The sequence below is a fragment of the Thermobia domestica genome, chromosome 7 (genome assembly GCF_964235325.1).
Source record: "Thermobia domestica chromosome 7, izTheDome1.hap1.1, whole genome shotgun sequence".
Taxonomy (NCBI): Eukaryota; Metazoa; Arthropoda; class Insecta; order Zygentoma; family Lepismatidae; genus Thermobia; species Thermobia domestica.
In genome coordinates, this window is record NC_137460.1 from 168,224,535 (window position 1) to 168,238,640 (window position 14,106).

Genomic DNA, 14,106 nt, shown 5'->3' on the forward strand with positions numbered 1-14,106 from the left:
TAGTAGAACTTAAGCTAAATTTTATTCTTATTTTTAGGAAAGCAACGCAGAAACTGTTATAAAAAGTGATATTAACAGAACGTTTCCTGCTCATGACTTTTTCAAGGAGAGAGGAGGTTTAGGTCAAGATTCTTTGTATAGAATATCTAAAGCATACGCTGTTCACGACTCAGAAGTTGGCTATTGTCAGGGACTTAGCTTTCTTGCAGCAGCTCTTCTGTTACATGTAAGTATAACAAGTAACAGTCAGGTGTACACCACGTGGAGTAGTTTGATTTCAATATTGAATATAACTAAATGATATGCAACCAACACGACTATTAATATACTTGGGTTGCATATTATCAAGGGAAGTTTGTCTATATTAACCTCTAGAGAATACATGGGGACAATATCCTGGAATCAACTGGATGTTTCACCTCTATCAACGAACTCGATTCATAAGTTTTCACCCTCCATGGCCTGACCAAAGTTGATATTGATCCATCAAGTAGCTCGTGAGAGTTTGTTAACTCCCGGACTGACAGACAGTGTGTATAACCTTAAAATTAACGTTAGTCAGTCTTCTTTAAAATTATTTACTCATTATTAATCTCAGTTGCAATAGATATAATTACCACAAGATATTCCTATATATCATAACAAAGCCAAATTATATGTCCTTCACTCAACCTGGGACTGGTTATATCGATAACTCCTTTACATCCCCCCCCCTCCCTTCCGACCATCTATTTATAACATTATCTTAAATTCAATTATTAAATCGTTTAGAAAAAACAATGAAAATTTGTTGTACAGTGAGTCGTTAACTTTCTTTAATGGTTCATATTACCACTACGAATAAAAACATCCTATCGAGGAATTTGAAACTTAAAATATATAAAACGATGATCATGCCTGTTGTGCTGTATGATTGCGAAATATGATCGCTTGCTTTGAAGGAAAAACGCAGACTTAAAGTATTTGAGAATAAAATCCTGAGACGAATGTTCGGACCCAAGAGGGACTTAAATGGGGAATGGCGGAAACTTCATAAACAGGAATTGCATAGTTATACCGTTTATGAAACATTGTTAGGGTCATTAAGTATAGGAGGCTAATGGCAAGATCATGTTGCCAGAATGGAAGAAAGTAGAAATGCTTTCAAAGTTTTAACTGGAAATTCAATGGGAGAAGACCTAGGCGCAGATAGGAGCAGAATATTAAGATAAATAAAGTAGAAACTGGATCCAGTTGGCTAGGACAGAAGTCACTGGAGAGCTGTTGTGAGCGCGGCATTGAACTTTCGGGTTCCGTAGGCCATAGAGTAATTCTCACTAATTTGTTATTGTATGTTAAATTCTTCCGGCCAGTTTCTCATAAACTTCTTAGACGATTTTGTGCATAACTCTCATACAGATGATTATCAATATACTAGAATCACGTATAAAAGATCCAACTTACCAGATTAATATGGCACTGAACCATCTTTTGCCTTCAGAACACCTCTGATGTGACTGAAATGGAGCCATAGAGATCGTGAACGGTGGCAAGTGGAACATTACAGCACTCTGAGTGCAGTGCATCATTCAGTTTCATGAGAGAAGATGGAAGCGGAACTCTGCATGGGACACGTGTTTTTAAAACGAACTGCAAATATTCAGATACGTTCAGAAACTGAAATTGTCGGGCAAGGGGAAGTGTTAATTCCCAACCCTTTCTAAACCAGACATCTGAATTGTTTTCAACCCGAGATGTTCCTATTATTTTGATAACCACCTTTGTATATACATTTCGCTAACAACACTATATTTCAAAAATAGTTTCTCCATTAATATATATATATATATATATATATATATATATATAATATAATATATATCCACATGGAGTACTTTTATTCTTGGGATGAATTTTGTATAGAGAATTTGCGCAAAAACTGCCTAGCCGATTTTGTTAATATTTTATAAACAAATATTAACAACCCATTAACCTTCTTCTAGAGTCATTTTTCCTGAAAAGACCCACAAGAAGTAGCCTACTCTTCAGGTGAGTTCTTTTTAGACGTTCTTATCGAAAACTGCTCATGCTATTTTGTTACGTTTCATAAGTAAATATTTCAGTAACAATCATATAACATGGCAGAGAGGGTAGTTTATTCTTGGGGTTTTGGCGGTTTTCTTACAACCTGATAAGCAAATTTTGTTTTTACATCATAAAAAATCCTGTAAGTGACGTAAGTAGTTTCTTCTGAAAATATACAGAAGTAGTATATTTATCCTTGAGGTGTTTTTTTTTTTTTTTTTTTTTTGAAATATTTATTTATTTTCTTTAAAGAAATTACTCAGGTAATTTTGTTCATACTTGATAAATAAACACAATAACAGCTCCAAAATATGGTACGTGCCATTTCAAGTGAAAAATCACAAGTAGTAGTTTACTCCTGAAGGAAAGTTTCCCGAGAATGTGTATTATAATTTTGTTCATACTTCATAAATAAATGTTTAGTGATAGTGAAACATGATTTAATTCAATAAATGGGAACAAGTAAATTTAGTGCGGTGGTCCGTATCTTTTATTTTGTTTCTTTTTAGATGTGTATTTTAGTAAATTTCAGGATATTAATTTTTAAATAGTGTGAAATAGTAAAATGTATCGCACATTTTCGGGAGCGTTTGTTTGTTTTCGCACATTTTCGACAGCCTTTAACACGTAGATGACGCACTTTCGCCTTATGTATATTGGAATTGTTTTGTTTGTTTTGCTCTCAGGAATTACCCCTCTCTTTTTGTGCTACAAATTTAGCGCCATACATACATACATACACACACACACACCCATATATATATATATCCCGTCCCTAAGTTGCACCGTCAAAGTAAAATGATAAAAACCATCCCACGCTCGAACGTCATCTATGTTGAAAATTTGATCGAGATCGGTCAGGTGGTTAAAGAGTTATTAAGTCAGAAAAATAGTCACTGTCATTTCTATGTATTTTTACAAATCTCCCCCTTCCCTCGTTGTATTGTCGAAGTGAAATGATAAAAGCCAGGCCAGGACCAAACCTCATGTATGTTCAAAATTTGATGGACATCGGTCGGGTTGTTCAAGAGTTACGAAGCCATAAGCATAGTGACTTTCATTTTTATGCATATGGATAGTATTTTATGAATTTCAAATTTCTTTCATAGTAATCCATTACAATATTTGCCAAAAGTGGTTAGAGACGGCTGACCACCGCTAAACTCTATTTGTTTCTAAAGTTACTTTCAAAGGAAAGGTAATTTTGTAAGGGTACAGTTCTAGCACTCTACTGATCTCGTATATTTCCTGTTCATTGGATTCCTTTTCGCTTATCCAGCTTTATGTACACTCATGTCCAAAATGATTCGCATATCTATAACTGTCTTCTTGTAAGAATATAATTTGATAATGATTTTGCAGGGTACTTTTAATATTGTTACTATGTGTATAATTGGGAAATGTATATTTGGGGTAAATTTTATAGGAAAAGAATTATAAATACGAAAATAAGAATGAGTAAAACAAAATGTTGCTAAATGGACAAGAAAGTTTTATTTTCGTGTTATTGTTTTTATTTACTGCTCTTTTGACATAAAATTTGCCACATACATATCTTTGCCGATTATACACATACTAACATTATAAGAAATACCGGGCGAATTCGTTATCAAATTATGTTCCTACGACAACGTATTTACAGACATGCGACAATAATTTTGGACATGAGTGTACATTGTATTAGTAAAGTTAGAAGAATTAAACACAAACCTTTTATAATATCTATTGGCATCTAATTTTTCTCCATTGAGTATAGCGCTGGTATCCCATTTTAGTTCATAGTTGTTATTGATATAATGTTATATTTGAATTAGTTTGTGTAATTGGGCAGACCATGTACAGAGGCAGAGAGTATCAATCAAAAGTATAAGACCATGAAAAAAAAAAAAAAAACATTGTGAAAATAAACCTGTATATTAATGTTTCCATAATTACAGTTTGCATCATATGCATTCAGTATGTCTTTCAATACCTTGTCGCTACTCCATGGGCTTTTTTAATACATGGTTAGGCATACTTCCAACCAACTTTAAACATTCTTGCGGTGTAATGACATTCCACACCTCTGCCATTCCGTCCAATAATTCCTTCTTGTTTGCTGCTCAATAGACTGTCACTCTTGCTTCAGTCTTGCTCCGGAGGTGGTCAGTCTGGTTCAAGTCGGGACTTCAACTTGAGCATGGTAACAGAGGAATTTCATTCTCATTAAACCACTTCATTGTTAGCCCAGATTTGTGCCATGGCGCATTATCCTGCTGAGAAACAAAGTAACAATGCAGGAGTTTCTCGCGGAAGGAATCATATTTTCTTTCATTGTGGAAATGAATTCAGTGGAATTCATGGAATTACCTTTGAACCGTAGTAAGGCAACAGGTGATGTCATGCAATCCCGCACCATTACTGCATCACCCCCTCCTTCGACACGAGGTGAAAGGTAATCTTGAAAGAATTTTTGAGTGTGTGGTAGTCTAACCCTTAGTGTGTAATTAGGACTGATATGGTGACTCATCACTAAACAAACCTTTATTCCATATTTGCGCTTTTTTTTTCCTCCCACGGTACCGAATTCTTTTGTGAGTCCTTGAAATATCTGTCAAGAACAGTTTCTTCAAAGTTACATATGACAGCATGTTTTGCTAATTTTCCTGTCTCTTCATTAAACGTTCTTTGCATTGCAGGAAGAGAAGCACGCATATTTCTCTGTGTGATTCTATCAATTGTTAAACCATTCTGTAGCAGCAATGCGCCAAAAATGGGTAAACTGCTACTTCCGAAAGGTTCGATTCACTCCTTTGATGCGGAAGTTTGGGCAAGGAGTTTAATTTTGAAAAAATATCCAATAATATGATTAACAAGAACAATTTAACCAAAAATAACAAAGATAATTTTCCTTTCCTTTCAATTAGTTGTATGGTCATTTACACACTTTTAATGCCATTGAAAGCGGTTTCTAATTTGTAGTTTAATCTTGAAAATAATTTTAAAAATTTTCATTTTAAAGATTTCCAAAATTTTATAGATTGATAAGTCAAGTGGAATTTACATTACAAATATTTGAAATCTCATTAAAGTGATTAATGCAATATATACACTGAGCGGGAATCGAAGAAAACTTATCGCAAGAAGGGCAAAATAATAGATTAAAATTTAGAATACTTAGAATTCTCGCCGTATGCGATCCAACTCAACACTGTTTACATAATATTATAATATTTTGACGATACCACACAAACTTCCTTTAGGACTAGGGATCCGAATAATATATTGGGAAGAGTAAAACACTCCCTTTTTACGCACTCTACATCAGTTAACGCAGACGAAAATTCTGCTACACATTGTTACCTGTTCCTAGTATATGACTAGAACAGTAAAGTTGCTCGATAAACCCACAATCACAGATGGCAGTGTCATCGCTTTTTAAACATACACATATGGGTCTGACATTGACTTACTAAATAATAGTGTTCAACTTAATTAAATGAATGATCAGCTGATCAGAAATTGTCCAGTTTTTGCTGCTTCCTTTCTTTTTTTCTTTTTTAAAAACTGTTACAATCCCGAGGGCTAGTCATCTTTGCAAGAACACTCTTAGGCCTGTCTTTAACAGAAGCAAATGCCAAATATTGGTATATCGTTTAGGTGTGTAGGGGGGGGGGGGGTTACTCACCAATAGCTATTTAGCAGTCTGTTGATTTTCCACATTTATACATAGCCATTATCTGCCATTTCACCAATGGCCTCAGAAATGGTTTTCTTTCTCATTGCTAGAGGAGGACACGAACACACGTTGTTCCTATCAGCTAACTTCCTCTGAACTGTGCTGTGTAGTCCATCACTGTTAGTCCACTGTTAGTTCATTTCACTGTTAGTCCATCAATACGTAACATTAAGACGACATACAGAATATATCATTACAAAGCCAGGAAAATACTCGGATCAAATTCAGGATTTCGTGCACTTGGGTTGAACACTATGTTGCTGAGTCAGTGTAAAATATGTAATAAAATATTTTGTACTCTAACAGGGAAATCTAATTGTAATGCCTCTTGATGGACAAGCTCCATTTATGTCTACGTAGATAGCGTGCGCCTTTGCGACAGGAGACAGGTGCGAATGGACACAACATTAACCTAAGATTCACGATTCGTAAGGACTCATAGCCTTAGTAGTGAAAAATTATGTTGAAAGTGCAAACCGATCAACAATAACTTAATAATACAACTAGCTTAGATTCTAATAAACGTGTATTGTATGTAATTTTACCTAGATTTGTCATATTCATGGATCTTTTCCTATTATTGGTGAAGTAACAAGAATGAAGAGAAGGTACGTTATTAAGAAGATAACATAAATGAACAGGGAGGTACCTAACATTTCGACAAGTTTTTAGTCTGTCTCTCTTAATATTACAAGTGTTTCGTTTTCCTTCCACGCTAATTATTGTTATTGTCTGCTATATAAATAAACACTTTCTCTCATATAGGCAACCTCATAGCAATTATCTGATAAGATTGGCATGCCGAAGCGTCATTATCAAGGCTGTCAGTAGATGCATTTCTGACAGCAATGTATGTTCGAGAAGGTTTTTTTTTTTTTCCTTTCTTTTTGCTAACTTGTAAGTGATTTGTCTTAATGTGCTGTAATTATTAGAAAATATGATTATAAATAATGGTTATAAATTATAAATATGGTTATAAATACACACAACAATATTGATATATTTTCTCCCTCATTTCTTCGTTTAGATGCCTGAAGAGCAAGCTTTCTGTGTGTTGGTTAAACTTATGTTTGATTACGGATTGAGAGATCTTTTTAAAGATGGGTTTGAAAACCTGTATATGAGGCTCTATCAGCTCAATAGGTTAATGGAGGTAAGCGTGTTTCTGCATACTATTAATAGTAGCTTGGTATAGTGTTTAATAGTTAGAAACGAATGAGAAAATACCTGACATTTTAAGTCGAATTTCTAGGAAATATATTGAATACATGAGACATATTAGCATTTGTATTATTTGGCAGGAATAATTCAAAACACAAATCGTAACACCATTTTACTTACAGATTTGTGCAGTTCCTGAATATTCCTTGCATTTCCAAGCTTTCAACTCTTCCCTGGACTTTCGACTCTTGGTTATAGAGGATAAAACAGGAACAAAAATAACAATGATGGCTTTTATCGAAGGAAGAGCGGTGCTGGAGCACACTTTGTCAAAAACAGGGATCAAACTTCAAATGATGCTGGTGCGAGTTGCGATACGGCATAGTAGACTTGCACGTTCTTCTATCTTAGGTTGCCAACTACCAAAGATAAACTACCACCAAAACAGCACAATATAGTTTATCCTTCGTAATAGAAAGGTTCTCTTCATCTCTCGTATAGTTACTATAAATCTCCCCTTGAAAATCCAACGTCTCTATTTAGTCGCTTTGTCAATTCTGCTTACAACATACAAATCTACTATGAACTGCACACCCTCCTATAAAATACACACCTTGCTCTTTATTGTCATACTTGTTTGTTATAAACAAAAAAATCTTGTTTACTTTAATTATATCATGCCGCGTAAAATAGTAAAATAAAATAAAATTTAAGAAAAACAACTTCAATTCCAAGTCCTCTCGACAGTGCTATACATAAATTATAAATTACGATAGAAATTTAAATTTATTTCGTTAATTACTATTCAGAAGGCGAAACCATATACAGGGTGGACCATTTACTTTGATACGCTCTTGCAACTTTTAAATTAGTAGTCATGAAACCCTAAAGTTATTTACCATGCAAATATCGATAAAGGGACACTGATATGTTATGCTATACTACCTGATAAACAAGTTGCCAACTCGGCTTATTTGAAATATACATGTCGACAAACTAAGGATCCTACAATATCACAAATATCGAAAACCAGTCAATCTTCGAAGGCTTCTACAACTGTAATAATGCAAATCAGACGGATGCGGCAATGCACATTCGAAGAATATTAGTGTTGAATGCTACCCTCATAATATGAGGTATTTTGAACAGGGGAAAGAAAACAAAGTGAAAATTTATTTTTTTAAATAGATTTTATTTCGGAAAAGTACTTGTAAGTATCATATTCAATCCCAGTAGTTTTCAATGCATATAAAAATCATAATGCCGTTTACAGCAACTTGATATCTAAAATATTTCGGTATATATGAAGAGATTTGTAATAATTCCTATTCTACTCAAAATGGTGTATCTGTTGGAACTTTTCAAAAGAATTGCTGCTTTCCTTTGGATCTGTAACATTGCATCAATAGGTTTTTGTTCCTGAAATTACTATAAATTCTAACTTTAAACAGTGTTGCAAGATTTTCCAGTGTTCACTATTTCTTCGGAAGGTTTGAGATATCATAGTATTAACATGATCACTGTATTAGCAGCTAAAGTACTTTGTGTGTGCATAGTCCCATCCATTACACGTATTACTGCTGTAGAGGCATCTAAAATTTTGATGTTTCTGACACATTAGCGTTATTAGTTTGCAGCACTGAATAGCAAGTGCGATATTGTAAATTTTCATTTAACATATAGATTTAAAATATATGATGACCAGACGTAGGCCCATTAAAAAATAAGTTTAGTTGGGAACATTGCTAATCTGGTGATTTCGTATAGAATGTCACATAATATCCCTCTGTTGATGTTTGCATGGTACGAAACTTTAGAGTTTTGTATCTATTTTAAATGTTACAAGTGCATATCAAGATAAATGTGTTCCTCTGTATGTGCTCCTTTTTTGTATTTATGTTCGTATTTTCTCTTCTTATTTATTTCCTTATAATAAATCTCGCTTTTCTCACCGGTTGAAAGTTATTAGATACAGGCAGTTACTAATCATTTGTGTGACGATGGCATCAACTACGTGTGATTTTTATATTTACACAGAATTTGTTTCAAAATATATGATATTTATTATTTATTAGCTAAAACACTCAGTTCTAAGACAGGCGCTACTATCGCTGTCTGTTAGTATGTAGCTTGTATCAGACCTTTGACTCCTTGAGTTGAAGTTATTCCCGAAAGAAAATACAACCTGAAAGAAAGAGAAAACGAAAGTTTTATTTCAATTATGCAAGGTAATTATCGTATATTCACAAAAATCGGCGATGAAATACTCACTCAAAACGTGAAACTAAATTCATACCAACATTGGAGGAAAATGTGCTCCACTTATAAGCAGCAGAAAATGTGAAAATTCAATTTTAAATCTCCTGGATTGAAACTTATTGGAGTTACCAAAGGCGATTGGAGGCACTACGTAGAAACTAATATTGTTTTTACTTAAATATTCATATTTCAGAATCCCCTGTCACCTGCAGAGCAATTTTTACTAAGGATGTGTTCGTACTTAAAGATGCGCTACAAATCCCAGATTTCCTCTAAAGAAAACTCGTTTTGCATGTAGCGGAGGATTTTGAAACATCAGGGTTCATAGCGAGTCACTTTTTTTTTTTTTTTTTAACTAAAAGTTACTTTTTTTTTTTTTTTTTTTTTCAAGTTTGTCACTAAAAGTTACCGTTTTTCAAATTTGCCACTAACAGTTACTTTTTGGGGAGGTAAAGTGACTTTTTCGTGTGATTTATGTTTTGCATTGGCAGTTTTCTAAGAAAAAGTATTATAAAAATAAATGGAAAAGGCAGAAACTTGGTACTCATTACTCTTCTGAAGCTTCAGTATTTACTGCAACATGTGAAACAATCAGCTTTCTTCTCTCTTCAGCTTTTATTCTTTCTAAAACACAGTGAATGGTTCGTGAATGCTTAAGCTCTCAAGGTGGAGTTGAGAACCCTTTTGTATCGATTCTGTCTTCTATCATAATAATCTTTTAGTTTTCTCTCGTAATAGTTAACGCTCCGCTCAGCGTTGTATATATATATATATATATATAAAATATGGGGGGGGGGGGAGGTTCGTACTGTTCGTCTTGTGTTATGCTTGTACGTTCTTCTTAAGAGTAGGTGATGAATTTGAATATTTCATAGATTTGAGAACTCTCAGTGCTAAGTTAAATATATGTCTGGGATGAAAAATTTTGGAAATAGGCCAGAACTGGTTCCACTTGCTCAGAAGCTTACCATAACTACAAAGAATACTTAGAAAACCTAAGAAAGGGGGAAGTTCAAAAAGATAAAGTAAAGAAAAAAAGATGAAACAAAACAACAAACAAAGAGAGAGGTGATGGAGAAATTGACAAAGGAAAAAGGGGGCATGATGAGCTTTCGGTCACTTTTTCGTGTTGTTTTGGTTACTTTTGAACTATTTACAAGAGACCAAACCACTATGAGCCCTAAAACATGAATATTATATATAAATTATATTAATTTTTACACAATCCCTAAAATCTCCAGGGATAGGCCACATAATTTTCAAATAGAGCGTTTTAAGAATTGATTTTTATTTTTTTAATTTTTTGCAACATATATCTTTGAAACGATGTGGTCCTTCATTGATGTACATAGGAACTTTACTTCTTGTTTTGGAATGAGTATTCTGCCAGCGATGGCACCTTGTTTACTTTCCAAAAATATGATTTTGTTAATCACGCAGTACATCCTTTCTTTTTTTCACTAATTATTGTGTACTTTTGTTAACATTTTTGTACAACCGAAAGTTTATTGTGTGTGTCAAATTTATGCAAATCCATTTTTCTGCATTACAGTTGTAACTATGTCGAATATTTAAAAAGTTGTGGCTCGAGAAAGACCATCATCTTGAGTATTTTTCGCTACTGCGTTTTGCTTAGTCAAAGGTTTTCATGGGATAAATGCAATTTTCTTATACGAAAATGTTGTTTTTCAAAGAAATCGTTCTCAAACTATGCATAAATATATCTAGATATCAGAAAACTCAGCTCTAAGAATGTTGTTGCAGACACATTACTTACGAATACTGCTTGTTATAAGACTTCCACAAGTCTTCCAAAAATCTTTCAGATTGATGATAACGATAAAACACTGTACACATTTTTCGAGAACGAAGTTACACATGTGGAACTTTTTCGGTGTTTGTTTTCAGTTATAACGCATCAGCATTTGAAAAGGGTAGCAGCTGGAGCAGTTACTTCATTCACACAAGGTTCATACACAACCTGGAAAACCTGGATAACCTGGAAATCTGAGGGAAATTGATTTTGGAAGAAAAATTCCCGGATAGTTCAGGGAAATCGATCATATCCAGTAAAAGACCTGGAAATATCAGGGAAGCTGAATTCAATATTTTGGTATATTTTGAATGTATTCAAGTATGGAACAAACGTACTTACTTAATTCCCATTGTAGGTTTGTCAAGTTAATATTTTTTTCCCTTTAACCGATCCGGTACAATATTCATAAATGCACCTTTGTTGATATAATGGGCGCACTAGTAACCTTTTCACTTTTTCTGAAAGCGATACTGACCTAGAGAAGCAGTTCTTTAGAATTTCATCGTTGCAACCTCAGAACTGACACCTACTCTTTCTAAGACAATAAAGTAATCGTTCATTGGGGAGAAAGGTGGCCATTCTTAAATATATAAATTTATTATTCTTAAAATGTGTGTGTTCTCTTACTGTTAGTTTCTTTCACTAGACCTGGAAATTGCAAAACTTATACCTGGAAAACGTGAAAAATTCAAGGAAATTGAGTTCAATATTTTTGTATGAATCCTGTCACATACATGCTTCCTGGTAATGAAATTAGTGGTCTCATGAAACTTCAGAAACAAAAATGTATATAGAAATTATTATTATTATTATTATTTTCTTACAACCTTTCTTCCAACAATGAACTTTTGGAAAGCATAGGGGATAAATAACTAGTTATGTCTACTAAGTTTCGAGACTGGTAGCATAAAAAAGAAACGAAAATCAGAATAACCGTAACTACGTGTTATTATCTTACATACATTGCACCTCTTTCATTAGCTCGTGTAATGGATGTAGAACTGTAAGATCTCTATTTGGAAGTCTTGTTCTGTGACTCTGTACAGTTCATTGGCAACAGCATTGATGGATATCGGAAATGTAGTTCATCATCTTAAATTTACATTGGAGAAAAAAAAAAAAAAAATCTGCCGGGGCTACGTCGGGAGATTAACGGGGTGATTGATGCAGGCAAAATGTTTCTTGGCCAAAAATTGCTCAGTAGCAATACTCTTCTGACGAGGCTTTATGTCATGGTGGGGAGCCACTTCTAAGAATAAAGAACTTCAGATCTCACAAAATTTCAAATCTCCTCAACAACCGAATCATAATATATTTGTAAGGTGCTGCTGTGATGGTGTGAACCTCGGGCATGAGTTCTTTGTGAACCACCTCTCCAGTCGAGAAACATGACCACCGTCTTCACGCGTGACTTTTGAAGACACGCTTCCGTCGACTGCGGAGAATTTTTATGTACCCAACATGCTGATATGCTCTTTGTTGAAGACTCATAGGCATGAAACAGTGACTTGTTATCAGATATGATCTCTTTGAACCAATCTTGCTTTCTCTATGACATTTTTACCAACTTACGTCTCAGAAACTCATCAGTACTTTTGCTAGTCAGTCAGCGTGTGTAGCAAAAATCAGGTACAAAGTTTTCTTTCCTGAAGATCTTGTTCCAGAATTTTCCTGTTACTATATTCTCCAATCTTCAGGTTTAACACAAGTTTGATTGGTACCTTCTGTTCTGTTTTCGTATTCATGACAACAGATGGCGCAACATTCACTTGAAGTACTATCACGTAACTCTCACGCCTGCTGCAGCAAAACAACCAACTCTTCACAGAACTTTCGTCGGATGTTACTCTAACTTGAATTTTCTCCGTGAGATTCAGCAATCGGTTACTCTCGATCGGTTCGCCAGTCTCGAAACTTAGTTGGCGAACTATGATAAATGCTTAAAATAAAGTAAAGCTTTAAGAAAAAGGACATCCTAGTTATATTCCAGGTGTACCTAGAAATTCTTCTCTGAATTTTGACATGTGTACGTTAGTATGCTCTCTCAATTCCCGGGAGGAATGCATAGCATGTTCATTTCTTAGTTTTGGAAATAGCCAAAAACCAAAACTTGAAATGGTTGTAGTACAAATCTACTTGTATCCATGTACTGCAGTTCACGATTTTTTTGCATTTTTATTATGTTTTTGTTTTTGCCTTTGGCTCAAGTTGACCGATTAGTAAACATAGATAAACATAGATAATATTCCACCGTGTCGAGTAGAATGACCAAAGACCCTAGTAAAAACAGCGGATATATCTTTGACAATTGTCAAAGATGCTCAAGATGAGTGAAATTTGTTATTCAACATACATCAGTCTGATAGTCTAATTCTTGGCACACTCTTTCCTACATCCCAGAGTCAGTATATCCATCTGATTTTTAAATGCGTTCTCCAAGATCAGTTAAATTCTTAGTTAAGTGTGGCTGATACACGTGGATTTAACATAACCCTAACTTCGTTGAACACTAACTATATTCCGTTTCACATGAAATTCGAAAGTAAAGGACGTTGTCATGTCTTCCTGCTATTTTAATTTACTGCTACGCTAGCTGCGGAATGCGTAACTACACATCAGCTTTACCAGCCACATACTGTCTTTCCGTTTTTCTCGAAGAACTTGACTATCGTGTGTCCCCTTGCCTCTCACGACTTGGTTGTCTAGAATTTGCAGATGATCAGGAGAAAATGTAACTGATGTTTCACAGCATGTGCTCAAATTGCGCCCTTTTCTTGGTCTGACAGTGAGCAATTCGATGGTAAAAGATAAATATTACATTCCTGATGATGTTCAGTACAATACGTGCAACTTCATCAATAACCCTTTGACGAAGATTATCCAAACTGGTTGGCATTGTTTGGTATACTCGGACTTTTAGAAAACCCCAGAAAATATATTCTAGTGATGATAAATCAGGGTAACAGAGAACGAGCGGGCCACTCAACCTCGCACTCTTCTGCCAATCCGTTGTTTAGGAAATTCCGTGTTAAGAAATTGCCGCATATTTATAATGTAGTGTGGTCTTGCACCATCTTGCTGGAACCAT

At 34.5% G+C, this 14,106-nt stretch overlaps 1 protein-coding gene across 6 annotated transcripts in view; it reads left to right on the top strand.

The window, feature by feature from the left end:
- The window catches only part of GAPcenA (GTPase activating protein and centrosome-associated), a 772,500-nt gene that overhangs the window by 264,788 nt on the left and 493,606 nt on the right, over positions 1-14,106 (top strand). For all 6 annotated transcript variants that reach the window (XM_081765583.1, XM_081765580.1, XM_081765582.1 and 3 more), the window contains 2 exons: positions 38-226; positions 6,810-6,935. In XM_081765583.1, the coding sequence (XP_081621709.1) occupies positions 38-226; positions 6,810-6,935 (315 nt within the window). The remainder of the gene's footprint in view (positions 1-37; positions 227-6,809; positions 6,936-14,106) is intronic.